Here is a 25984-nt window from a genome sequence, read left to right on the forward strand (position 1 = left end):
CGATAGCGCCGCGAACCGGGTTACGGGCGTTACGGGTAGCGAGCTACGGACAGTTAGCTACGATGTGGCCTAGACCGCCGTAGTAGGTATAGAGTCCGGCCTAGCGACGGCGAAGCTTCTCTTCGGGAGTAAGCTTACCGTTAACGAGGCCCTAGACTCGAGGGACGGCGGCACTAGCGCTAAGATCTATAGCGTCACCTATAGAGACGGGAGGGAGAGCCGTAGGAGCGGCGGCGCCTAGTAGAGTAGCGAAGTGGCTTCCGGGACTACGAGGCTAACGACCTTAAGAACGGGAAGCGAGGAGAGAGGCGGTGTATTTTATGTTAGAGTCGAGGCGCTAGTAGGTCTCGACGAGCTTACGGAAGCTTATAGTACCGACGTCCTTGTCCTCGAGGGCTCGAAGAAGCTCTACTAACAAACCACGGCGGAGAGTGCTCTTCTTAGTCTCTTCGTTATAGCCGGTAAACCCGATATCGCGGTTAAAGGCCGCGAGGTACTCGGCGAAGCTCTTGTTCTTCTAGATGAGGTTATAGATAGCGTTCTAGGCGGTAGCTCTACGGTCTAGATCACTAAAGGCAGTACGGAGGTCCTATATTAAGGTAAGGACGTCCGGGTAGCCGATAGTCTACGTAGCGTTATCGATATAGTGTTATACCTAAGCCGCGGCGTCTCCCCGAAGGAGGGAGAAGACGTACGTAACTTTATCCTTCTCTTACGGAAAGTGGTCGGTATTAGCTAACAGATTAATAGTGAGCTGTGTCTTAAATGCCTTAAACTTGCTCTTGTTACCGTCGAACTCGTCTAGGTCGTTGACCTTCTTAGAGAAGTGCTAGCGGCGGTTGTCGTCGGCGTACGGGGCGAGGTTCTAGAAGGTATTTATAATACCTTAAAGGTATATTACTTAGTTGTTCGCTTGCTCGACCTACTAGGCGGTCTCGCGGAAAGCGGAGACGGTGCGGTTAATAAGAGCGTAGGCGGTATCGGGGTTAGCGTTTGCCTAGGTACCGAAGGTAGCGGCGTTCGAGAAGGGGATGTTAGTCCACTCGCTAAAGTGGAATAGAGTGTCCTAGTTGTCGAGGTTAACACCTCTATCGGTGGCGTAGTTACCTATAAGGATAACTCGATTAGTTAACGGTTTGTTAGTCTTTCGTAATGTTAGGGCGAGAGCCTAGCCTATAAGATGTAAGGGTAAAAGCGAGAATATAGGTACGAAGTGTAGATATAAAAGGGTATAGTATAATTGCTATATAAAACGAAAGACGAAGAAAGCAAGAGAGGCCTAGGGAAGGCTAGATATTTATACGCGACCCTCGCGAGTGCGTGTCCCCGTATTAACAGGGCTAACCCGTACGAAGCCGCGCTTAGTAGCTTTGCTCAAAACCTTATTCTAACCTACCCTACGTTCCGAGTCTTCTACGTGCTTCTTCTAGGGTCTAGCGTAGTCGCGGGTGCTCGCGGGAGTGCCGTGAGTCATATAGTCACGAGCCGAAGTGAATCTGTTAAGGTTTGGTAGAGGGGTGAATTTAGAGGGCTAGGTCCCGTAGTGAATATTACGGGGTATATAATTCTTGGCGCTTACATACTAAGCTAGACTGTCACTTCTTGACGACTTCTAAGCACTCTAAGGCTCTTCTGTCCCCACCTTCTATACACTCTATAGGGAGACTATAACACTAAAAGACCTGCCCTTATATCTATTAATATATATAGCCTACTACTAATCTTAAGACTAGGATTCAAATACTAGCTTAAGATTGTTAATAACTTCCCTAGGAAGAAGTGGACCTTTCCTCTTAGGAAAAGAGAAGATACTCTAGTTACTCTCTAGAACTAGAAGATTAAAGCAGAGAGGAAATTATTAGCGTAGCTAAAAGTAGTGAGGCTTAATAATACAAAAGAATTTATTATATTAGTAAAGTAGTAGGAGAAGGATTTAGGGATTAGGCTCGAGCCGACTAAGGTATATAACTCTTTATAGAATAGACTAGTTAAGAGGTCAATATAAACCTTAGAGGACTCTATAAGGGCAATGCTTAAAGAGGCTAAAATGTCGGTTCAATTTTGGCCTAAAGCACTAGAGGCCTAAACTTATATAAGGAACAAACTACTAAATAGCCTAGATTACGATAGGTTTAAGGTTTTACTAGATAAGGCTTTTGTTAGTATCAAACCGACTATAAACTATTTGAAAGTTTAGGGATGTAAAGCTGTTATCTATATAGATATAGAATCCTGACCTTAATAGGTAAGAAGTAACAAGCTAATAAATAGGGGTAAAGAAGTAGTGTTTATTAGATATATTAAAAACATAGCTAAAGCCTAGCTCTTTTAGGAACTAGACATAAGAGCTATTAACTAATACATATATATAGACTTCTTTAAGGACTAGCCTAGAGGTAAGATAGGTCTTAATGTTCTAACATTGAATCTACTAAGTAGTATACTAGCTAGGAAGCCCTTAGGAAGGCCGAGGAAGAACGTATCCTTAGGATAATCTACCTACTATTTAGGCGTCTATTAAAGCCCCCCCGAAATAGATCAGCCAATTGAGAGCCCTAAAGTCGCTCAGCCGAGAAAGCTGTTTGTGCAACTTCCCTAGCCTCCGGAGAACGTAGGGGAATTTCAGAAAATCGATTAGCTAATTAAGACAAGCTCCCTAGATCCCTAGGAAATAGACGTTACTAGGTTATAAGTAACGGTCCCTAAGTCATCTCTTAGAAAGAGAAAGGCTGACTATGATATTAAGGGCTATAACATGAAACAGAAAGCCCTAAAATCTATAGTCCCTAAGCCTAAACTAACTACTAAAGTAGGAGAAGTAATAGACCTCTTAGAGAACCTTACTACTTTTTACTAAGCTTTCTTTATAGCTATATAATTAGTAGACAGTTCAATACTATAGGATAGCGAATTCCTAGAAGAAGTTAAGGAAATAGCCTTTATAGCAACTATAGAAGCTATTATATATAAGTAAGGGATCCTGATTCTAAAATCCTATAAGGATGCTATAAATGATAAGAAATAGGGACATCTTTAGAAGGAAGCAATCTAAAAGGAACTAGATGCTCTATAGAGTAACAACACCTAGGAAAATTATGTTCTACTTAAAGGAGCAAATCTAGTTACATTAAGATAGGTCTTTGATATTAAGAGAAGCATCAGTAGAGCTATTAAAAAGTTCAAGGCTAGACTAGTTATAAGGGGCTTCTTATAGAAGTTTAGTGTTGAATTTATAGAGATATTTACACCTATAGTAAGATAGGACACCCTTAGGGTGTTTATAGCTATTGTATATAAGAAGGATCTTCATCTTCACTAAGTAGATATGAACAATACATTCATAGAAAGCACCCTCTATAAAGACATCTTTATATTACTACTACTAGGAGTTAAGCTTCTACTAAACATAGTGTTCAAAATCCTTAGCAGCTTATATACACTTAAGTAAGTAGCTAGAGATTAGAATCAAGTCTATATATCAAAGCTTAGAGAGATTAGATTTATATAGTCAGAAGTAGATCTATACCTACTTATCTATAAGAAGAGGGAGATCATAATCCTTATATATATAGATGACATTTCAATTGCTATACTAAGTTAATAGATGTTCTCTAGTTTAAAAGAGAACTTAGTAAGATCTTTAAGATCAAAGATCTAGGTAAACCTAAAAAGATCCTTAGCATAAGAGTTATAAGGGATAGGAAGAGAGGAATCCTAAAATTTAACTAAGGACACTTTATTAGGGACAGCCTAGCTAAGATAGGAATGAACTATAAGAAGGCAGCACCTATATACTCACCTATAGACAGCTATAAGGCCCTTAGACCTTCAAGCTATATAGATAAGAGGTGTGACAAGGTAGAGTACTAGAGTATTAATAGTACTTAGATATAGCTAGTAACAATTATAAGGCTAGACATTGCTTTTGCCGTAGGAAGGATAAGCTCATTTATAAGTGACCTATCTACCTACTATATAAAGGCTTTGAAGAAGATCACTAGGTATCTAAGATCATACCCTAATCTAGGACTTTAGTTCTTAAAGTCTAGAAAAGGACACCTTATTAGATACTATAATTCTGATTATATAATAGATAAAGTAGACAGAGTCTCAATCCTTAGGTATCTCTTCTTCCTCTATAGGGCACCAGTTTTTTAGATAAGTAGGAAGTAAAAGTCTATAGCAACATCTATAATAGAGGCTAAATATATAGCTATAAATATATATACGAAGCAGTCCTAATTCCTAGCTTTACTACTAAGAGAAATAGATTGTCTAGAGTTAGTAGGAGACTGTTCCTATTAACTAAGAATGACTAGAAACTAGGAGACTATATCAAATTTAAGACTAGTCTAATTAAGAGGTGACAATCAAGCTGCCCTTATTCTAGTAGAAGATATATATATTTATAACAAGTCGAAGCACATTAATATTGCCTATAACGCTATTAGGAAACTTTAGTAGAGGAGGCTTATTGCTATTAAGTACACCCTAACCTCTAAGATAGTTATAGACGGGTTTATAAAACTAAAGACTAGTCTATACTTCTAGAGGTTTATAAGCCAGCTTAACCTATAATAAAAAGGTCCAAGTACTATTAATAGGAAGTGAGCAGACTGTAACCTCCTATACGAGATAAGTAGGAGTGTTAAGATATAGTATCTTAAAGGGAGTTAACAATTAGGAAGTGATCTAGTAGCCTAAGGCATCTATGATAACTTAGCTTATAGAGAGATACCTTCTCTCCCCTTTAGCTTAGATAGACATCTAATATAATCAATATATAAGTTCCTAATATATTGCTATATACTCGTACTATTAGTTAGTTAAAGATTGATCTCTTACTCTACTCCGCTACTATCAATCCGTACCTATTTAATAAGACTCGTGTCTTAATTAATTTTAGTTAAGGTACTTACCTTATATTAAGTATCGAGTAACGATCTAATATGTTTCTAGTATACCTAATAACGATAACGACGACGATAAAGTCGGCGGCGGCGACTTCGACGTAGGCTCCGGCTATAATATATATCAAATTATATCCTCGGCTTTGATTAAGACACTTTACGTTAAGTATTAAGTAACGATCTAATATATTACTAGTACTAACGACAACGACGACAAAGACGACACGGCTAGTCCCTCCTCTATATAAGTCTTACTCCTTAGCCTCGAATACGATAAGCAAGCTTATTGTTCTCTTAACCTATTACGGTTCACCTCGTAAGACTATACTTAGTACTACGTAGCCTAGTACGCTAGCGCGCCCGGACCCTAGACCCCGACCTCGACGTTTACTTTATCGTAGCTTCGCGACTTTCTTATCTTCTCTTCTTCGTAGAACTTATTCGATTCTAAGGTATTAATACGTTTACGCCCTATCTTACGCCTTATCCGTATTATTAAGTTCTACCGCCCTTAGATCGCCGAGCCGTACGATTATAGACTACGTATCGCTACTACGACCGCGTACGACCGAGACTCGAATAGCCGTAGGTACTAATACGACTATCGGACTAGACGAATCATCCTTTATCCTAAGACTTAACCTAAACCCTCTTACGAAGGCGTTCCTCCGAGAAGCCCGATAAAAGCGGAACGGCGTACTAAGCGTAGCGTAGTAAGAGGTAGAAGACGAGTCGTAGTAGGATCCGGATTTCGACGACACCGTAGGTATAGAACGACTACGTAATATAGCGTAAGAGATATAGAACGAGACTTAGGGTCGCGGAGACACTAAGTAGGCTCGTTAGTAAGAGGAAGAACGTCGGCGCTAGAAGTACTAAGAGCTACTACGTAATAAGTATAACTGATGTTAGTCTAAGAAGGAAACTTGACTCCGTATAGGTAGAGAGGACAAGACCTTATAATAGGGTATACGTACACGGAAGGAGGAATATCTTAGCTACCGCTATACGATACTAATTGACTTTACCTAGAAGGGCAAAGAGGTGGAATATAGGCTACGGTATAACCCTACCGAGTTCTAGATCGCTATAGCCGAGGAGCTTTCTCGCTCGGTTACTAAGAACCTAGAAGCCTAAAGGTTAGATATTAGACGACCTAGATATTATTACCGATAGTCGACCCTACGACACCCGCGTAATATAGATATAACTTAAGGCAAGCTAAGGCTTGATATATAGTTAGCTTATCTAAGGTATACTACGGTATAATTTAGACTCTCGACTTAAGGCTTACTACGGTAAGATATATAGTCTCTCTACGGTTAACCCGACGTAAGCTAGCGCTTCCTAATAGTACGGTTCTTCCTTACGGATATACTCCGCGGCGATATGTTTCCGCGTATAAGGGCGTACGGCGGTTTAAGAGAGGGGGTAGTGTTACGGTTCACCTCGTAAGACTATACTTAGTACTACTTAACCTAGTACGCTAGCGCGCCCGGACCCTAGACCCCGACCTCGACGTTTACTTTATCGTAGCTTCGCGACTTTCTTATCTTCTCTTCTTCGTAGAACTTATTCGATTCTAAGGTATTAATACGTTTGCGCCCTGTCTTACGCCTTGTCCGTATTATAAACCTTTACGACCTCGAAGCTAATATATCTTAGTATACCGCTACCTACTCCTAAGAAGAAGAGAGGTCGTCCTACGGGTACGACAAAAGTCACTCGTAGGCGACCTATAGTCGCTAGTAAGTAGTAGTCGTAGTCTACTATAAAGTAGGTAGCTTACGAGCTAAATACTTATCTTAATAAGAACGCTACTAGCGAGCTTTATAAAGCTACGTACGTCGGTAATATTATAGAGCGTCTAAAGCTTCGTAAAGCTCGCCTAATACTATACCGTCGCTATATTAGCCGTATCGCTAAGGATAATACGAGTAATAGGTGCTAGTATTACTCTATAGCTAGTCGTTCTACTATCGGCGTTCGCGTCGACGCTATAAATCGGTATACCTAGTACCGCTACTAAGGTAAGGATTATGATTAGCTTTAGGGTATATCTGTCTGTCTCTACTCTGCTCGAATAAACTCTCTTGGCCGCGTATCGTCTCATTAACCCGCTCTTATTATGTCATTAACCTGCTTGTATTGTCTTATTAACCTACTCGTATCGTCTTATTGCCCTACTCGTGCCTCTCGTTCATTCACCTCTACTAAATTAACCTGCTCGCGCTACTCGTGCCTCTCGTGCATTCATCTCCACGATTAACCTGCTCGTATCGTCTTATTGCCCTGCTCGTGCCTCTCGTATATTCACCTCCACGATTAACCTGCTCGCGCTACTCGTGCCTCTCGTTTATTCACCTCTACGATTAACCTGCTTATAGCTCAGTAGCTCACGATCATTCGCCTTTACAAGGCCATACGTTTCTGACCTTGCCCTAACTCATTTAACGTGCTCTACTGGAATGGGAGAGTAGGTTAAATAGGTTGGGGTGAGAATGCGACGATGTGGCAATAATGGTCCCTGTAGCAGTAATATAGATACCGTGCAGGTCCCTGTCGGAGTAAGAAATACATAATGGTCCCTGTCGTAGTAATTCTTGACATAATTGTCCCTGTCGGAGTAATTCACCGGAAAGGGAAGTAATCCTGTGCTGGCCAGGTGTAGCCTCTTGTGAGGGGCAAGGTCATCAGCTTTGTGTCGCACTCTAGCATTTTCATGGCATATGTGATGACGAGGTTTCGCTTCGGTTCCGCCTGCTTGACTGTTGCCTTGACTTCCTTCGATCTCTGCTGGAGCAGATGACACTTCGCGAGGTAGCCTCGGATCATGTTGATTGCCATCACTTGCAACGGATTATCGTCTGAGCATAGCTTGAAGAATTGGTCTTCCAAGCCTTTCTCAAACGTCTCGAGGTCCACGGCCTTGCTGAGTGAGGCGGAGCTTCGATCATTGTTGCCGACCACCCTGGTGAACTCGAGATGAAATTGACTGTGTCTGATGAAGTCCATCAACTGGCTTCTGACGACTGCAGAGAGTGCTTCTGTAGGTCTGCTGCCTGCTGAAGGGATGGTTTTCATCTCAGGTCTGAGGTCGTAGTCGCTGATGCCCGTTGGTGTCTTGCAATCCCAGGTAGGTCCCATCATAGCAGCTTTGTTGTTGGACAGCTCCGCAACGCGATTATCGAACATGATGAGAGACCACCAAAGTCTTCGGCGCATTTCAGCTTCGAAAGGACTACATCTGGAATTGGTGGCTTCGTCGTGTATGCCAATGCGCTGGGCGATGCGAACAGCGACACCAACCATCGCTGACAACGACCGAGTACCAGGAACACCGTTGGCGGGTTTATCAGCCATGATTCTCCATATAAGTTATCACTTAAGAAGTGCTAGCCAAATGCTTTCCACTGATACTCCACATCTCTAACTCTTCCTCGTATGCTGTCTGAGTTCCTCGCGCTGCGTCTTTTGTCACTATAGAGCGCAGTGTTCTTGTAGCAGCATCTTCGTTGTCGTTGCATTGTTCATCATCTTGATCGCTATGTGCTACACAAGATTCCTGAGCAACATCCGGATGCATGGGCTCAAATGGTACATTGTGCTATCGGAGCAACGCTTCATAATGGCGAATACGATGTAACAGATGGCGTTCAGCAAACGTGCGACGACGTTGGCGCGGGTGGCAGGAAGCTGGTATGCATTTGTCCTGAATATGTGCTTGCACACAACTTGAGCAAGGGGATTCCCGGTCACATCTTCACTTTACGCGACTGGCAGACGGTCATGATGCCAGAATCTGCGTAACTTACATTCGTTGCTAATGAGAGCACGTGTGAGCTCCAAGGCCTCGAGATAGGCGGTACTGTTCACACATGCGCTGCAATTCGGACTGGAGTTTTTGGCGATATGCTCTAGAACTATCAGTAGTGAATGATGCACGAGTCGTGGTATGCAGGTGGTATGGGTGCCTCGAATCGACAGTCTAGATTCGAGTTGGCGCTCGAGGAGTGCAGGTGGGCGTGAACGAAGGATGATGCCACAGTATTGCAGATAGCGGCCGCTTCTCAAACTACGTCCACTGCCAATGGTATTATACTTCTTCGACGATAGCATGAGCGATTCGTGAACGAAGAGTGATGCCAGAAATTGTTGTCAACCGTTAGCGGCCGTCTTTGGAGAGCGAGTGAGGGCCGGTCGAAGAGCTCGTTCACGTTGTGTGTCAGCACAGCCACCGACATACGCCAACGCCAGGTCTTGCAGTGATACATACACATGTCCTTGTGCACATCATCACTAGAAGAAGCCTCCAGCGCCAGCGCCACAATGCCACACTTTCCCACCAGCGGCAACACGGTGGCGAGCGAAGCACTTTCCAAACTGTCCATCGGAGAAGGCATAGCCCAGATGCCAACCTCAGAAATCCCTCGGCCACATCGTATCACAGTCAAGAATCGCAGAAAGCGCTATCTTGATCTCCACCCTGAATACTTCCTCAGCGCCGAGCTTGAACTTGCAGGTTTGTTGTCTCAACATCTTCTTCATAATCACAAAAGCCGACCTTGACCGTTAGACCCTTTACTGTACGACAGACTTGTGCGACGCTATCAGTCCGCAGACGAACGCGAGAAAGAAGGCCGTCAGCGAGGCTACACTGGAGTGCTTGAGGCAGATCTGGTTAGATCAGAAGCCAAGATCGATGCTCTTAAGCATCCGGATCCCAATAGCCCACTCGTGTACAAACGAGATGGCCGTGGATCCATCTACTCCGTCGATCAAGATGCCGAGGACCAAGCCATGAGTAAAGACGACGCCTGGGTGAGGTGGATTGACGTGATGAGTCAGAGGTTCATGCGTGGCGACGACGGCGACTTCGACTATGCTGCTGTAGATGGCATCGAAGACTTCGATGACCGGGACGAAGAGGAGCGATCCAGGCTTGAGCAATACTTTCAGACCGAAGAAGCGCAATTTGTAGGACATGGGAACCCGACTGGAGAGACTGGCATTCAAGACTACTAGCAGTATTTCTGCTGGAGCACAAGAAGTGCACGCTAAGCCTGGAACGTTGAGGTGTGGCACAGCTATGTCACTGGTGTTTCGGCTCAGGTGGTGTTACTATGACTTGCACTCTATCACTCGCCCATCTCAACATCATCCGTGGCACTGGACGGGCTGCTGCATCGATGATTCTAGGACTATGCATCGAGTCACCAGCTCTTCTCCCTCGTCGTCCAGGTTTGAGGAAACCTAGCACTTCCTTGCGGATGCGAACGCGCAGAACACAAGCACTTGTCACCTTCCGTCAACCGCTGGCCAGCTACATCAATGGATTTGGTCCAGTCACTAGAGCTTTGGTACCGGCAGGCGGATACCGTCGAGTCAGAGACATCGGCCGACGCGAATCTGGACACCCCATCGAGCGCTCTAGTTCTGACTTTTTCGGACATCTCGATACCTCCATCCACCGCGGTTGTCACATCCGTGGTAACACGGTTAGTGACGGGGGATGGAATAGATCCAGGCCCGATCGTCGTTACAGTCACGGCCTCCTCTTTTGCTACCGACGTACTGGTGACTTCTGACCTCCCTACTCTGGACGATCTGCCGACTTCGTCTCCAGCGGCGACTACAAGTGAGCCATCGAATACCTGGCAAATCTCGTCGACTACGAAACCGTCTACACCCAGTTATCCTGGACCAGCAGGCGTGCCCGTAGGATACGCCCTCCTCGGTGCGGGCTGTGGGATCGTTTTCACGATATTTCTGGTCGTTACTATACTCTCGATACGAAAATGCAATAGCCGACGCAGAAAACAGCGAGACCTCGATAATGAACATCAGGTACCACGCGGCGCGGGACTTTGCACGCAAGAAACCCGCGAACTTCATGAAGCTGGAGATGGGGCCAAGCCACCAGAACTACCGGCAACCGCACGTGCGGAGCTTGAGGGGCATTGGCATGGATGGGAAGCATCGCCTCGCGCCCCAGTAATTCGGTGTAGCATGATCGGAGACGACGCTCGCGAATGACCGACGGCGGTCCCTTGAAGAGCTATCTGAGGATCTGGTGAGCACCCTCAAGCACCACATCAATTCCTGTCTCACGCAGCCTAGGTCAATCCGCCGAAAAAACATCATACCTCCAACCTCTTAGCTTCTATCCCTGCCTGACTTGCCTCCTCATCCTCCCCTGGGGACTGAATCAGCGGCCTCCCCTCGACCTGCGCCCACCTGCACAATCAACAAGACGTGGCTTGCGCATACCCACCTCCGAAGCTCTTTTCCGAACCCCATCACCACAGCCTTCGAAACGACCGACTCTTCGCAATCGTCATAACCCCCTTCTTGCCGCCGGGAGCAACCCAGAGCTTGGTCATGAGCTAATACATATGCTCGAGGCACTTCTGGCTGAGCGCACACATTTGCGGTATGGAAAGAAAGTACTTCATGATCCTACAGATCCTCTTGCCATTTGCACCTTCCGTATCCGGATCGTAGTCTTCTGTTGGGGCAGGCGCGCTTCGTGCATGCGTCTCTCCGTGGACACAGGGGTGATTTACGGGCGAGCCGAGGTGTTAGCAGTGGATCAGCATGAGACATTTCACAGGATAAACTTTGCGAAGTCTGTCCAGCCTAATCAAGGTGAAAGAAGCCACACAGTCCAATTTGTATGGATTTCATTTCATTTTTTGTCGGGATAGGAATGCAGGTCAGTTGGTATCCAACCCACAAAACCCAGCATAGGATCACACACTACATGGCCACTCTCAGTATCCAAAATCAGCAACACCCACATCGCTGTGCCCGAAGACTAGTTTCCTTCCTAGGAGTCTGCGGTGCCGGTCCTCAGCTGGCCGTTAACAATCGTTGCTAATAATGCTCACAAGAAGCTGTTCCCGACAGCGCTGGCGTATATTCCCGTCTAAAATTCGTCGCCCGGTATCGCCTCTAGCTTTGGCAACGTGTCCGGTTCTGTGAGTATGATGTTGGTGGCGAGTTTTGCTTCGAGAAGCATTTATGCTAGACAAAGTCTAGAAGTCGGGGAACAATGCTCGGTGACTATAATCTTGTTAATATGGTGGCCGCAAAGTTATGGGAAAAGTACTCACGGGTCATCGCCAGTCGCGCCATATGCCTCAGGTTCCTCAGGATACTTGTCGAAGAGACTGGCATCACCTGCGCCTCCTCGAACAGGTGGCACGTATGGCGCATCTATGTCCTTTTTGCCGAGTCGTTCCCAAGTCACTTCTGCGAACCAGGGGTGTTGCATGACGTCCTTGGAACCGCCGTGTAAGTTACCCAGCCGCTTGGTCAAGTCCGCCGTAATCAGCTTCGAAAGCAAGTCTTGTGCATCGGGATGTATGTAAGGTGGGTACTTGACGCGGCCCTTGAGAATGTTTTCGTAGATCTTGAGCGGCGAACCAGAATCCCAGAAAGGTGTGAATCCAGCCAGCATTTCGAAGATCAGAATGCCCAAGCTCCACCTGTGATCGAAAGTCAGTCCCTATCACTCACACCATTATCAGCAAAATTGCACTTACCAGTCCACACTCTTGTTGTATCCTTTGCTGCTCACAACCTCGGGTGCCAGGTAATCTGGCGTTCCACAAAGCGTCCATGTTATGTCGGGCACCTCTTTCGCGAATCCGAAGTCGGTAATCTTGATGTGTCCATGTCGATCCAGAAGTAGGTTTTCCGGCTTGAGATCGCGGTAGATGATGTTCATGCTGTGCAGGTAGTCCAGCGCCAGTGTGACTTCAGCAGCGTAAAATTTGGCGACCGGGTTTGGGAAGCGCTGCGACTTTCGCAAGAGACTGAACAGTTCACCGCCTTCAATAAAGTCCATGACCATGTACAGGTTCTTTGAGTCTTGCCATGTGCCCCAGAGTGTGATCAAGAATGGATGTCTACACCGCTGCAGCATCTTCCGCTCGTCGTTTGTGTGCTCCACCTGCTTCATCTTATACACCTGCGCCTTCTTGAGCACCTTGACTGCGTAGAAGCGCTGATTGTGCTTGCTCTGTACGAGATGCACACGTCCGAAAGAGCCAGTGCCGAGCGTTCGTTGTATCTGGAAGTCTTGCAACGTGTATTTGCCCTTGGTCTCGCGCTGTGGGTTGGTGACTGGCTTCGCAGCTGGCGCGTTGATCGTGGGGATGTTGTGGTCGCCATTGTGAGCAGCAGAGGGTGGTGCGAATCCGGAGTCGTGCTGAGAGACCGTGTTGTACCCCTGGTGCTGCGGCTGCTGCTGCTGTTGCTGGTGGTTCATGAGGTTCTGGATCGAGGGCTGAACTTGTGCACCCATGCCTTGTTGCGCTTGCGACTGCGTCTGGCTGGGAGGGGCGGCGATGGAGGTCTGCTGCGGCGTGTCGGCGGAATGCGGCTCGGCGAAGAGGTTGCTGTTCTTGGAGAGGGTTGGCGTGATCGGCGAGCCGCCTTTGTCTAGGGTGGGCGACGTGGGTGAGTTGACGTTGTGGTCAGACCCTTGCGAGGAGTCCTTGGTGCGCTTCTTTTTGAGGAAGCCGAGTGACGGCATGGAGGAGGCGTTGGGGCTGGAGCTGGAGCTGGAGCTGGAGCTGGGGCCCTTCCGCTTCTGTGGAACGCAGGGAGGAGGAAGACGGGCTTGGGCGGAGGAAGCCAATTTCCTCGCTATCTCTGTTGCCAGAGGTACCTCTAGCTGTGTGGTGGAATGCTGCTGCGACCGATCGTGAGGCCGAGACGGGCGTCGGAGAGGACAGAGGCACGCGGGAGGCAGCGGTACCGGCCGCAGACAGGAAGAAGCTGTGGTGCAAGTTAAGCCTGCAGGCTGTCCTCAAGAGCGGAGGTGGAGGTGACGAGCTTCACTGCTGGCTTCGCTGGTAACGAACGAACGGGTGGAATCAGGCTTCGTCCTCTCGTGATCTGCCGGCTGGCCTGACGCAAGCGTGATGCCCGGGCTCTGGCGGCTGTCGCTTGTGCAGGTGTATGTCTCGCGCTGTTTGCAGGCAGATATGGCTGAGACGTGCAGCCCGACGCTGTATTCGCTGGCCGTCGGACGGGAATTCGCAAAGCTTCAGCCTGTTTCAGCAGCGCCCAGGACGTCGTCTGCTGGGATGTGGTGGGCGGATGCTCGACACCTCGTTCTAGTAGTAGTAGGCAAGCTGAGGTCGGCTGCTGGGTGGAGCTCGATGCACAGTCGCTTGTGCACTCACAAGCTAATGCAGATTGATATATGCACCGTCGACAAGAAGGACTGATTAGGAGTGCTGTATGGGTGGTGGATGAATGCAATGCAAGACAAAGCTGGCCGTCGGGCTGTCTCTGCGATCTGTGGGCTGTGGGCTGTGGGCTGTGGCTGGGTTACGCAAACGTAGAACTAGAGGTGAGGAATGCCGCTAGCCGAGTGCCGTAGTGGCGACCCAAGCATCCAGCGCTTGCTACACTTCCAGGTTCACACCAACTCCCAATCGTCTGCGGTCGAATACTGCAGCGGCGAATGCGGATTATTACACGCAGACGCAGCACGGCGAATGGGTAGCGAGACGTATAACAGCACCAAGAGCTAACTTGCTTTCCTCGTTCCAAGCTGCCCACAATCGACGAAGCGGGGGTCGCGCGCTAAGTCATCCCGCCCGTCGCTTGTGCACACTGCACACGTGACACGCCTTCCATGTGGCACCACCCGCGCACTACGGAGGGAAAGCACGAGGCACCGTATGAGAGGCAGCAACTCGCGCCGACAATGGCTCACATCTACGCGCCATGCCCATGCTACTACTGCCGTGTGAGCCTTGACACCGCAACGTGGCCATGGCATGGGTGAAGGGGAGTGTTAAGTCATCGATATTTCATAACTCATCTCATATGCAACGACAGATCCGAGCCACTTTCGGGCCCGTTCAGAATACACAAATACCCCTTCATCGTCACACTCATCATTGTACATACCCTACGAACTTCGATTGCCCATCGGCTCGAATGGGAAGCACCCCGCCACTGTCGCCATGACAATGTACAGGGCCGCGCAAAGATAGATCGGCACCGGCGTGCTTGTATCGGCGTAACTGTCGCACTGTCAGTCAAGACCTATGATCAGGTGCGACGTACTCACGTGGCAATCACTGCACTCATGATACCCATGATGCGGTTGAGACCAATCGATATGCCATTGCCGGTTCCGCGGTGCGCGGAAGGCAGGACCTCGGGGGTGTAGGCATAAAGCGTGCCATAGTAGATGTTCTGTAGCGCGCGTGTCAGTCTCAGCCCGAATCGCGCATCGCACCTTTCGCAAACTTCGGCCTCGGTGGTCTCCAAGTGGCCACGGTCCTTCTCTAATTGGCATGAGGGCACATGGAGACCAGTTTTCTACCATCATGGACAGTCTGCAGTTCAGACATCATGCAGTGACAGACAGCCAAGCAAGATTAGGCGAATGCTCCGCAGATTTCGGAACGGCTTTTTGTGGTCGATTAAGTGGCCTCCCACGACCAGATTCACATGCAACATGCAGCAGAGATATGATGAAGGCCCATCACCTATACAAGGCAAGTTCGAGTCCAGTTCTTCTACGGTGTGGACATCGCGCGAGTCGAGTAGGATGCAGTCCTTGGCACACCATCCGGACAAAATGACCAAGACCCTGGTACTCAGAGCACGAGCCAAAGGTTGGCGGATAGGGCCAGAATGATATTCGTATTCGAAGCGTCCAGACACTTTGCGTAAGTTGCAAAGTGTGATGAAGGCTGATCACCCAGGCATTGCATGTCGATTCTCCAGCTTCCAGCGTTGGGCACTATGCACAGCGCGCAAAAGTGCGGTGTCAAGGCTCACCACCCAGACAAGGCATATCGATCGTCCAGTATCCAGATCTGGGCACTGTGCATCATGCGCGAGGTACGTTGTTGAGGCCCACCACCCCAACAAGGCATATTGGCTCTCCAGCATCCAGGTATGGGCACATTGCATGTAGCGCAAAGTGCGGTGTTAAGGCTCACCATCCAGACAAAGCAGGTCAGGCTTGGCGAGTAGAAGCTAAGATCCGGCGTCTTTCGTTCGAACAAGGATAGATTGATGCACTCTTGCTACGGAACATAAAGCAAAGCAGGGGGCAGGAAAAACTTACAAGACAAAAGCTGATAGCACAGGTAAAACCAAGGTTTTGAGCGTTACTTCGCACCTGCGTGTATGCGAAGAAGAACGCCATCGTAACGAGGGCGCCAATAATCTGTGCACGGTCAGTGAGTGGTATTGTGATGCGAGAGGTAATGTACGTACCATGGTTCCCCGACGTCCCCAGAAGATCCTCGACCTGCACATGAATCCGGCCAGAATGGGAGATGGAATGGAGCAAAGATTGGCAATAGCGTAGTTGCGCCATCTGGCACTGTCACTCAAGCCTCCGAGAGCTGCTCCACGGGTTGCCAGATATGTGGGCAAGAATACATTGAAAAGAGGGTACGCGAGGCCGATTAGCAGCCACGAAATCCATATCAGACTGGTGCTGAGAGCCAACTTCTTGGTGACGAACAAACCCTTAAGGTGCAGGCCGACCTCTCCGAAGGAGAAGCGGTTGCTGGCGTTAGCAGATACTGAGCCGCGACGCTCGCGACCGGTAGCAGCTCCAGTGATTCCGCAAGCCTCCATGCGTTCAAGTGTCAAACTGCAGGGCCGGTTGTACTTCTTCGCAATCCACTGCAGAGTCTCGACGACCTCAGCGTCCTTGCCCATTCCAACCAAGTACTTCGGTGTTTCCCTTAGCCTGATGATTGTGACTCGTGCCAGGGACATCGCAAGGACCAGAGCTCCGCTGGTGAACCACATATATCGCCATCCAGCATTGTTACTCCAGCCACAAGCAATTCCAGTATCGGCGGGGTCATCTAAACAAAAGGGCATTAGCCAAACTCAGACACGACGTGTCAATGCCTCAACTGCTACCGAGCTGGGAATGCCGCGCGCATGTTCCAGACAGATGCTGCCTCCGCCCGCCGAAGTTACTCACCGCAGGAGAAGTTGGGCATGTACGCCCAGGCAAACAGACCAGCGATAAGCTGACCAACGCCCCACCAGGAAGCCATTAGAGTCAGAAGCCATTGGTCCTTCGAAGGGAGATATTCAAGAAAAACTGCAGTATCCAGAACCAAGTTGCCACCAGATCCGAATGCAGTCATGCAGACGAAGAAGCCGAGCAGGATCCAGCTGTTCGAAGCTCCAGCCACAATACAGAAGACCGACGAAAGCAGCAGCGAGATATTGAACGCATACTTTCGCCCAATCAAGTCTGCGCTCAGACCCCAGAATAGCGCACCGACCAGCATCCCGACATACGCAGCAACTGTTAAGCCATACTCGAATCCCGGGCTGAATTCGTACGCAGCTTGTCCAGCAATAATCGACTGGATCAGCAGAATCAACGAGTCTACTGCATATCCAAACCCATTCAACACAAACAGCTTCCACTGGTATGTAGTCATGCCAATCTCGTCGATCGCGTTGTTTACTAGGTGCATTTTGGCATCCAATACTGGGTCGACATGTTCCTGACCAAGTAGGTCGCCCTTTCCGACCGATAATTCATCGCTCATTCGTTCTTGCGGCGAGTCGGTTGCCTGCGCATACTTGAGGTCGCCATAGTTCGGGTTCTTATCGTCGTAGTCGGCCATCTCGACGTCGCCTTCGAGGCCGTCGCAACTCGCTCGAGCAAGAAGGCGTTCGGTCTGTTCGCGTTGATTGCTAGGTCCGCTATCCAGGGTGAATACAGATGCTCAATCGAGTAGTTTCAGGTGGGGAAAAAGCGAGCATGTACAGAAGTACCAGCCAAAACAAATGTGTCGCGTGGGAGCACAACCAAAGCTGACGCTGCGGGCAGACACAGCAGACTTTAAACAACGCTGCAGAGCTGCACAGTGTCGATCACGCGGTGGGATCTTCAGCCTCTCGCTTGGTAGAGTTTGCGCCTTATCTTATTCCGCACGTGGCGTGTTGACGGTCTGCAAGACACGGCGAACCTGTTGTGGGACTCACCTCTCGGCGTTGGTCTCGTAGTCTCGAGTACTGTGCATGCTTCTCCATTCCTCTGCCGCTCAAGACGGCCTGCGTCCGGCTGCTGGCCCGTCTGGCAGGCACTGCCGGTGGGACACTGGCGAAATGCCAATGCCTCTGCAGAGCTAGGGTGCGCGGCGGAGGTGGTCGATGGTACAGTGGTATCGCGCTAGTTGCTGTCCTCGGCTATGATCGGCGTGACCAAGACACTGGACCCTGGTCATGCCGTGCCCACCTGCCTACGATAAAAGTCGTCTCCGCAGGTCCACAGCGTAAGGGAGATGTTGTGATGTACGAGAATGGCAGTGCGCAGGCATGAGACCGGCAGATGGTGGTCGAAAAAGTGCGGACGAAGTTGCTCCAATTGACTTTGGAACCTTCCTCGGCAATAGTCCGGCAGCAGGAACGAATGGTCGCGCAGGCAGTTGCATAGGTCAGCAACATGTGAAAATACCTTGGTATAGTACATTCACTTCACCGTGATCAACGCATCTGTCTAGTCACGCTCCTGCGATGGCACTGCAAAATAGGCTCGCAGCCATAGGCCATTGCAAGAATGAACAGCATCGAGCAATTGAGCATGCAGGCCGGGAGCAGCCGGAATCCACCATGTCAACCAGGCCTCTCCGGGCCATGTTATTGACGCCAAGAACTACTGGATTCATGCCATTGCACGAAGATAGAAGCAAGTCTCCCCGTATCTGGATCCTAATATCTTCAAACGACTCCGCTTTACACTGAAATGCTGATCTGCCGCCTGGTCTTGACCGCTTCCGCATCCGCATCCGCTTCCGGCGTCTCAGCAGACAACTCCTGTGGCTCTCTAATCCCAGACGGAGCTTCGCTAGGCTGGCTGTAAGTCTCCATCTCTACACCATGGGTTTTCGTATCTTTTATGAAAGGAGCGGACCCTCGACCGTCGAATGCTGCGCGAGAGTCCTGAGGCGCTATTAGTCGCTGCTCCCCATGGTCTCCTTGCACCATCTTCCGCTTGTGGCGGCGCCAAAACACGAACATGCCAATCGCCAGGACCGAAAGACCAACACCAATGCCGACTCCAGCACCAATTCCAATCGTACTGGATGCCGAGTCTTGAGTTTCGCTGCTTGTAGCTGATGCAGCGGGACTGCCAATTCCCGAGGCAAGGCTCGATGAGAGACTTGTCGATGGTGTTGATGACGAAGGGGACGCCAAAGCAAACGTGACGTCCTACGACGTTGAAGAGGCAGCGGAGTTTGGTGTTGATGCACTTGTGGACGAGCTCACGACGGGCGGCTTAATCCAGAATTGTCGACTGGTAAAGCCACCGCCGGCCAATTTTTCGGGCGTACCCTCGGCATCGACTGCTCGAAGCATGAAGGGTATGCTGCAATTGATGTAGCACTCGGCCTCCCAGTCCAACGTCTGGGGGACATAGCCACCTGGACAACATCAGTTGGCGGGCATGTCAAGGTGTCCTGCGTTCCAACTTACTAGCAAGCATACGCGGCGAGTTGTAAGACTGATTGGCAATGATACAAAGGTTGACCGATGGAAAGTCTGTCGTCCATCTAATTGTCATCATTGCGCCCTCGTCGAACATTTGAGCGCTGCCCGAAGGCCAGTCGAAAGTGCCCTGGCTGCCGCCGATGGGAGTCGGTGATAGCGAGGCATACAGCGACGGTGTCTGAGCTTCTGTGAAGGGGAGGGACCGCGAGCAACAGCCTCGATATGATCTGCCTTCTGAACGCCATCGTCGCTGTTCTCGCGCCGAATGTTCACGGGCTTATCGATATTGCACATGAGGATCTCCGTGACGCGATGGCAGGAACCTGTGCGATGAGATAAAGTCAACAGGGTGCCTGTGTGGAGTTTTGGCTGGAATTGCGCCTCCAGAGTACGAGAGTCTGCTTTTCAGCTGTTGCTGCAGATCCACAAAGGGCATGAATCGCGCTTCGCCACCACCATAATCCACTTCCACAAGCGACAGCGTGCTGTGCTACCTTATGCAGCCGTGGCGATCAGAAACCACTCCTGCTTGCCGTCACGGGGCGCCATGGCGGCAGAGGGCATATCAATGCCTGCATCTGAAAGGCCCTGAGTGGTTCACTGCCGAATTTTCGCTTCCTCCTGTTGCGGGTGATCGACTACAGTACTGCCTGCACATCTGAAATCCCGTCCTCTTGACAGCGACTGTCTCAGCTATATTGTGCATTAAGCAGACTGGACCAATCAGCGTCACACTCGACAGAACAGTCGTGCCCGCGACGTTGTAAATGCTCGTGGTAATCTGCGAGCCTCAAAGCTGTATGTTAAGCGCGACAGCCCTCCGCAGAGAATTATTGATCTGTTGAAAGGACTGATGTTCCCCGGGTACGGTCACCACTATCAGAAGACTGCCGGCTGCGTTGCTTGGTCATAAACCGGTGTGGATCGCCGGTGACACAACATTAATGGAGTCGGGTTGCCGAGTCCACATGCGCTGTTACCACTCTCCAGACCACAGCCATGCTGCAAGTATGCTTCGAAGGTGCGTCTACGATAATGATGATGCATAAATGCTGTCCCAAGAATGCACACGGCATATCATGAGCAGGACGGTTGCAGCCATTCTCAGCCCTAATAACAAGGCGATATATGAAGAAGCGCACCGCTCAGACAGTCAGACTTGGGTAGCTGCCTTATCTATCAGCTATCCCTGACTTGTCCGCTGTGGCCTCAAGCAGAGCCTCGAGCACCAACGTGGCGGCGACGCGCCTTGTGTCACGGCGCGACGATTGGCTAGGGCAAATGTCCCATTGCGAGACAGCTGAAAATATGCATCTGAAGTCACAGGTTTGATCTTGGGCCATACGTCTCCGACCGTGGGGTACCAAAGTCTGAGCATGTGAAGCTCACTTTAGCTTGTGCGGAGGTTAGCGCCCGGCGGCCTGTTCACTTGTCATTACTCTTGCCACTACTGCATGTGGTCCCAGAGCTACGCGCTTCAACGAGCATGAATCCGTCTGCGATTCTTAGCCACTCTGGTCAGAGCGCACCTACTGGCACAACGACAAACGCAACTCCGAACGTCAAAACCCAACCCTAGCAGCCACGATGGGCAACAAAAGATTCAGTCCAATCATTTTGCTCGCCAGTGCAAGTCTGACGGCGTTGATGATAGTTTGGACCTTGACGCATCCTCACATGCTCAAAGTCGGCCCCCATACCATCTCTACTTATCCAAAGACGCTCCCCTGCAAACAACCGCCCGGAGCCGAACACATTGTGGTCGTGATCCGGACTGGGTCCACGGAGATCGAAAGCAGGTTGCCAGTGCACTTCCGAACGTCAATGCGATGCTTTCCTCACTACATGATCTTCTCCGATCACGAGGAGTACTTTGAGGACAACCAGATCCACGACGCTCTCGAGTCCGTAAGCTCCTCAATCCGGACTCAGCACCCTGACTTTGAAATGCACCGGCGCCTCATTAAGTACGGTAGACAGGCACTCTCGACAGCCGAGCTCCACGATCTCAATGACACTCAGACCTCGCATACCGGTAAAATCGAGAACCCCGGTTGGAAGCTCGATAAATGGAAGTTCCTGCCAATGGTGAACCGGACTTTGCACGACCATCCGGACAAGCGTTGGTTTGTGTTCATGGAGGCCGACACATATCTATTATGGTTCTCGGTACTCCAGTATGTTGCTGCACTCGACCACACAAAGCCGTACTACATCGGAAGCTCAGCTCAAATCGGCGAAGACCCATTCGCGCATGGCGGCTCCGGCTTCATCGTGTCGCAGCCAGCGATGCGTCTCGTTGTTGACCACTATGCTGCGCACAAAGCTGATATCGAGGCCTCCACCGATGGGCATTGGGCAGGCGATTGTGTCCTGGGTAAGACGTTCAACGATGCTGGAGTGCCTCTGACCTGGGGATGGCCGATTTTTCAAGGAGAAATCCCAGGCAAGGTTCCATACTCTAGTCCAGCCGACCATCCTGGAATATATACGGACAAGCGCGTATGGTGTTATCCGGCGCTCTCGTATCACCATGTAACGCCGCAACTGATTACCGACATGTGGCAGTTCGAACAGACTTGGCTCAAATCGCACAATGCGAGCTTCCTGCACCACCATAACGTCTTCGCAGACTTCATCGTGCCCCGAATGGTTGGACCGCAAGTCGACTGGGACAACGAGAGTGACGAAGATGTGAGAATCGTGGGTTCGCTCAACGAGTGTCGCCTGAAGTGCATAAGCAACGAGGAGTGTAAACAGTACTCCGTTGACTCGGCAAAGCGTTGCCGCACGCGTATTGATCCAGCACTTGGTGAGGCCAGTGCCGGCATCTCATCTGGTTGGGTACACCATCGGGTCCTCGAGTGGCAGGAAGACATGCGACAGTGTGATAATGAAAGCTGGCTCGGCATATGGTAGTGAGGAAACACATCCGGTGAGTCTCTGTAGCGCACTCATGTTGACAGCCAGCAAGACCATGGTGGACCGTTACCACCAAGTCAACGTCAATTGGTCTGGGAGCATATCCAAACACTCCGTCCAGAAACTGCCAGGAAGGCCTCGACCACATCCACCTTTATTGACAACTGTTATCGACATCTACCTACACATCCTCCTCTTCCTCAACCCATTGCTCGTCCCCGTTCTCGCCTCCTAATCCTCTCCTCCAATTCCTGTTTCTGCTTTACACGTTTCTGTTCATTTTCTTTCTTTTTATGAGCGGAGGTATAGAACGCCCGGAAAATGCAGACGCAATGCGATGCAATGCAGAATACGGAACGCAACAAGAGACAACAAATGCTGAAGCTGACCCAACCTCTTCCTGCAACCAGAACAACAAGAACAACAAGGGTTCATCATATGTACAACGGCCGTACAAGATAATGTTCGCAGGCAGATACGACCTTTCAAGTACCCAGATACTGCTCCTGGCCACCACTATCCATCAAGCCAACGATCATGCTTCAGCCAATCCCGCCTGTTGTTTCGACCAGTACGACCAAACACAGCGTGCCAGACGTAGCCGAGGACTGGAGCTTTGTGAACGAATAGCAGGTAGTACGGCAGTGACGACCGAAGAAGCATGGCCAAGACTAGCGCCGCAACGCCCGCTGAGAGCTATCCGGGTACCCTCTCGAGGCGCGGCATCGCTGGGGTGCTGGCAGGTGCCGGTGGTGGTGGGTAGTATCCTTCGTTATCGAATTCCTCGTCCTCTCCGACCGGATCGTACTCATCACCCTCATAGTCTTCTTCCTCGTCATCGTAGAACTCTTCGCCATCTGGAGGTGGCAGATTCGGGTCGTAGTTTTGAGGTTGGTTCGGTGGTGCTGGGTTTGCAGCATTGTTAACGGCATTGTTCTTCCCTTTCGCGCCTTTCTTATTCTTGCGTCCCTTCATCTTGGCCTTCTCCAGCAATCTGCGCTTCTCGGCAGCCTTCTTGCGCTCTTTACGATCCTTGATCTCGTATTGACGAATGAGGGCGTAGGGCGGCACGCCGTAGATGTCTTCATACTCGCAGAACATGCATATGTACACATCTTGGGGCTTGGGCTGATGATGGTAGTTCTGATACTGCTGATTCTTCTTCCGTTGAGCGGCTTGTAGGGCGTATTCTCTCGTGGGGTTTCGACGGGGTCTCGGCTTCGGTGAAGGCGCGGGCTGCTGTTGATGCTGCTGCTGGTGATGATGGCTAGTTGGAGGTGCATGGTTCGCAGGGGGTGGCGGCGGTCGTGCGGCATTGTTGATGGGCGGATGGCCCCCTCGGTGGCTGGGCGTGGTCTGGGTGCCATGCGTACTCTTCCCCGGCGCTGCGGCATGTCGCTGAGGGGTGGGTGTGCCATATGGTGCAGCGTGGGCGGGATGCTGGTCAACCATCTTAGTGGCAGAATCGGATTCGCAGGTAAAGGTGAACTGTGTCTTGGGAGTTGTGGAGGTGGACAGGCTAGCTGCTGACTGGAGAAGACTCACGTTCTCCCGACCTTTCACCGCGGGAGTCAAAGGCCCTTGCTCTGCAGCCGTCTTGATGGCCTGCGATATGATTCCACCCGTGTTCTCGACCCCGGAGTCTAACAAAGAGCATCACGTCAGCCATCAAATATTCAACCACGATTGGTTCATCCATCAACTGGACCTTGGTTAGCACTCACCTGCTGCATCGTCACTGCGAACAGTGCCATTCGGGTGTCGCGAGTTGTGCAGATTGCTGGTGTTGACGGCGTGGGCGAGTGGCTTGCGGTGCCTTGCTTCCTGGCGGCCGTATCTCCCGCGGCCGGCACCGCTGATGCCTGTCCCTGAGCCTCCATTGCTCGCGTGCGCAGCTTGGGCATGATACTGTTCCAGCTCTGCTGCCGTCATACCATGCACAGAGATATCGTCCGGTGCGCCGTTCCTGTGTGTATTGCTTATGCCCATGTTGGCCATCTCGGCGCTGAGTGAACTCTGGTGCATGCTCGAGGCTCCTGACAGCGGAATCTTTCTCTTCTTCTTGTTGCTGGTGTTCTCGAAACTCTCATACCCATCCGCAGAAGATGCTGTTGACCCGGTTGGTGGAGATTTGCCTGATGCGCGGGCAGCTTCCACCAATCTTCGTTGCAGCGAGTCCACCGGCTTAACCGCGACGCCATTCGTCATCATGGGTGCAGGAGGATAGCGATAATCTGGATGATCGAACTCGACCTCATCCTCACCACTGTCAGCGTCCTCATGGCAAGTGCAGTGATGGTGGACTAGTCTATGTCCACGACGGTGTTGACAATGGTCGTAATCCTCGTCATCGGGGTCGTGATCGTGGTCGTGGTCGTGGTCGTGGTCGCGGTGTGCGTGACCATTCGTGAGATGACGATGATGGTTCGGTGCGCTCGTCTCGGGTATGTTGAAGCTCAAGGTGGGCGGAATCGGCGGTGGTTCGGGAGGGAACTGAATGGTGGACGCTTGCTCTGGCGAGAGCTTCGACTTCAGTCGATTCCGAGGGAGTGGTCTAATCGCTCGCTCAGGGTATATCGGCGAGGCCGTGTCGGGAGAGCGAGCAGCGGAAAAGGACGAAGATGGAGAAAAGGCTGTCTGAGCGTACTCTAAATATCGTGTTAGCAAGCAACGACCGTGAGCGAGGAAGGACTTGGATGGGGCGTGAGCAATGAGCCGGACTTGGGGTATCATCCCCCAGCAGCCAACCTCTGATCTCTTCCTTGGTGACTGCGCCCTCTGGCTCCTTCTTGTCCCAAGCGATGCGCTCTGGTGTCCATGTCCCGTTGCGTTCCAAGGCATTCGCTTCATCCAGCACTGCTTTCATGAATTCCCATCCGCCATTCACCCACCAACCATAAGATCGTGGGCGCTGGACCATGACTTCCCGCTTCGATGAAGCAACACACCAATGCTTTATGTCTTGGATAGTATAGCCCTCCGACAGCAGATCGCAGAAGCGTGCGCAGAACATGACGACCTTTCGACCATCCGCGCTGCCAAAGTCTGTAGGGAATGATGTCCATATCCTTCTGCCCGGCCGCATGTAGACGGTGATGTAGTCTCTCAAAGTGCGGGTGACGGTGAATAATGCCTCGCTGCCCGTGTCGCCATCGCCGCCATCCGGTGTCCATGTGTCGTACGTACCCGTCGCTGCAGCCATGCTCCCTCTCTTATGGTCCTGCAGAACCTCTCCCACAGCACAAAGTCCAAGCACGTTGCCCTTGCGATCCAAGATAGTGGATCGGTGCTCAAGATGATAGCAATCTCTCTCCTCACACGCACGGCTCGATCAAAAAAGCGATTCTGCCCCTCGAGTCAGTTTCGTCATCCACCATCATATTTTCATAGCCTCGAAGCAATCCTGTTCGGTCAGACGTACATCTTCTGCTATCCAGGAATACGGTCGGTGGTGTTGTCGTGTGCAGGACCAGGATGAAGCAGTCACATCCGCGGGAGGACATCACGGACAACGTACAGCGAATAGACTCGGCGGGCCCGCAGCCGGCTACCGAGCAGGGATGCGTTTTAGGTGGAGATTCGCTGCACTTCTGATGACCTTCTCCTTTCTTTCTATCATGACATGCAATGATTTCAAC

General features: G+C 50.3%; 7 protein-coding genes across 7 annotated transcripts; 2 read left to right on the plus strand and 5 right to left on the minus strand.

Annotated features, from left to right (window-relative positions):
- Positions 1-7541: 7541 nt before the first annotated feature.
- On the minus strand, positions 7542-8105 carry CLAFUR5_05814 (uncharacterized protein; the record flags this gene model as incomplete). The annotated part of the gene is made up of 1 exon (XM_047904962.1): positions 7542-8105. The coding sequence occupies one exon, from the start codon at positions 8103-8105 to the stop codon at positions 7542-7544; it is 564 nt and encodes a 187-aa protein (XP_047762375.1).
- A 1083-nt stretch (positions 8106-9188) lies between these two features.
- Positions 9189-9935, plus strand: CLAFUR5_05815 (uncharacterized protein; the record flags this gene model as incomplete). Its single annotated transcript, XM_047904963.1, has 2 exons — positions 9189-9432; positions 9487-9935. 2 exons carry the CDS (start codon positions 9189-9191, stop codon positions 9933-9935), a joined length of 693 nt encoding a protein of 230 aa, XP_047762641.1.
- Positions 9936-11947: 2012 nt separating this feature from the next.
- On the minus strand, positions 11948-13452 carry CLAFUR5_05816 (cAMP-dependent protein kinase type 2; the record flags this gene model as incomplete). The annotated part of the gene is made up of 3 exons (XM_047904964.1): positions 11948-11975; positions 12026-12400; positions 12458-13452. The coding sequence occupies 3 exons, from the start codon at positions 13450-13452 to the stop codon at positions 11948-11950; spliced, it is 1398 nt and encodes a 465-aa protein (XP_047762640.1).
- Positions 13453-14844: 1392 nt separating this feature from the next.
- CLAFUR5_05817 (MFS siderochrome iron transporter 1) lies at positions 14845-17956 on the minus strand (the record flags this gene model as incomplete). The annotated part of the gene is made up of 6 exons (XM_047904965.1): positions 14845-14959; positions 15007-15134; positions 16018-16119; positions 16170-16774; positions 16897-17636; positions 17919-17956. The coding sequence occupies 6 exons, from the start codon at positions 17954-17956 to the stop codon at positions 14845-14847; spliced, it is 1728 nt and encodes a 575-aa protein (XP_047762373.1).
- Positions 17957-19145: 1189 nt separating this feature from the next.
- On the minus strand, positions 19146-19518 carry CLAFUR5_05818 (uncharacterized protein; the record flags this gene model as incomplete). The annotated part of the gene is made up of 2 exons (XM_047904966.1): positions 19146-19357; positions 19410-19518. The coding sequence occupies 2 exons, from the start codon at positions 19516-19518 to the stop codon at positions 19146-19148; spliced, it is 321 nt and encodes a 106-aa protein (XP_047762545.1).
- Positions 19519-21011: 1493 nt separating this feature from the next.
- CLAFUR5_05819 (uncharacterized protein) lies at positions 21012-22343 on the plus strand (the record flags this gene model as incomplete). Its single annotated transcript, XM_047904967.1, has 1 exon — positions 21012-22343. The coding sequence occupies one exon, from the start codon at positions 21012-21014 to the stop codon at positions 22341-22343; it is 1332 nt and encodes a 443-aa protein (XP_047762546.1).
- A 699-nt stretch (positions 22344-23042) lies between these two features.
- Positions 23043-25548, minus strand: CLAFUR5_05820 (uncharacterized protein; the record flags this gene model as incomplete). The annotated part of the gene is made up of 3 exons (XM_047904968.1): positions 23043-23989; positions 24071-24994; positions 25095-25548. 3 exons carry the CDS (start codon positions 25546-25548, stop codon positions 23043-23045), a joined length of 2325 nt encoding a protein of 774 aa, XP_047761953.1.
- Between the last annotated feature and the right edge of the window lie 436 nt (positions 25549-25984).

Source organism: Fulvia fulva, chromosome 5, assembly GCF_020509005.1.
Source record: "Fulvia fulva chromosome 5, complete sequence".
In the NCBI taxonomy this organism is placed as follows: domain Eukaryota; kingdom Fungi; phylum Ascomycota; class Dothideomycetes; order Mycosphaerellales; family Mycosphaerellaceae; genus Fulvia; species Fulvia fulva.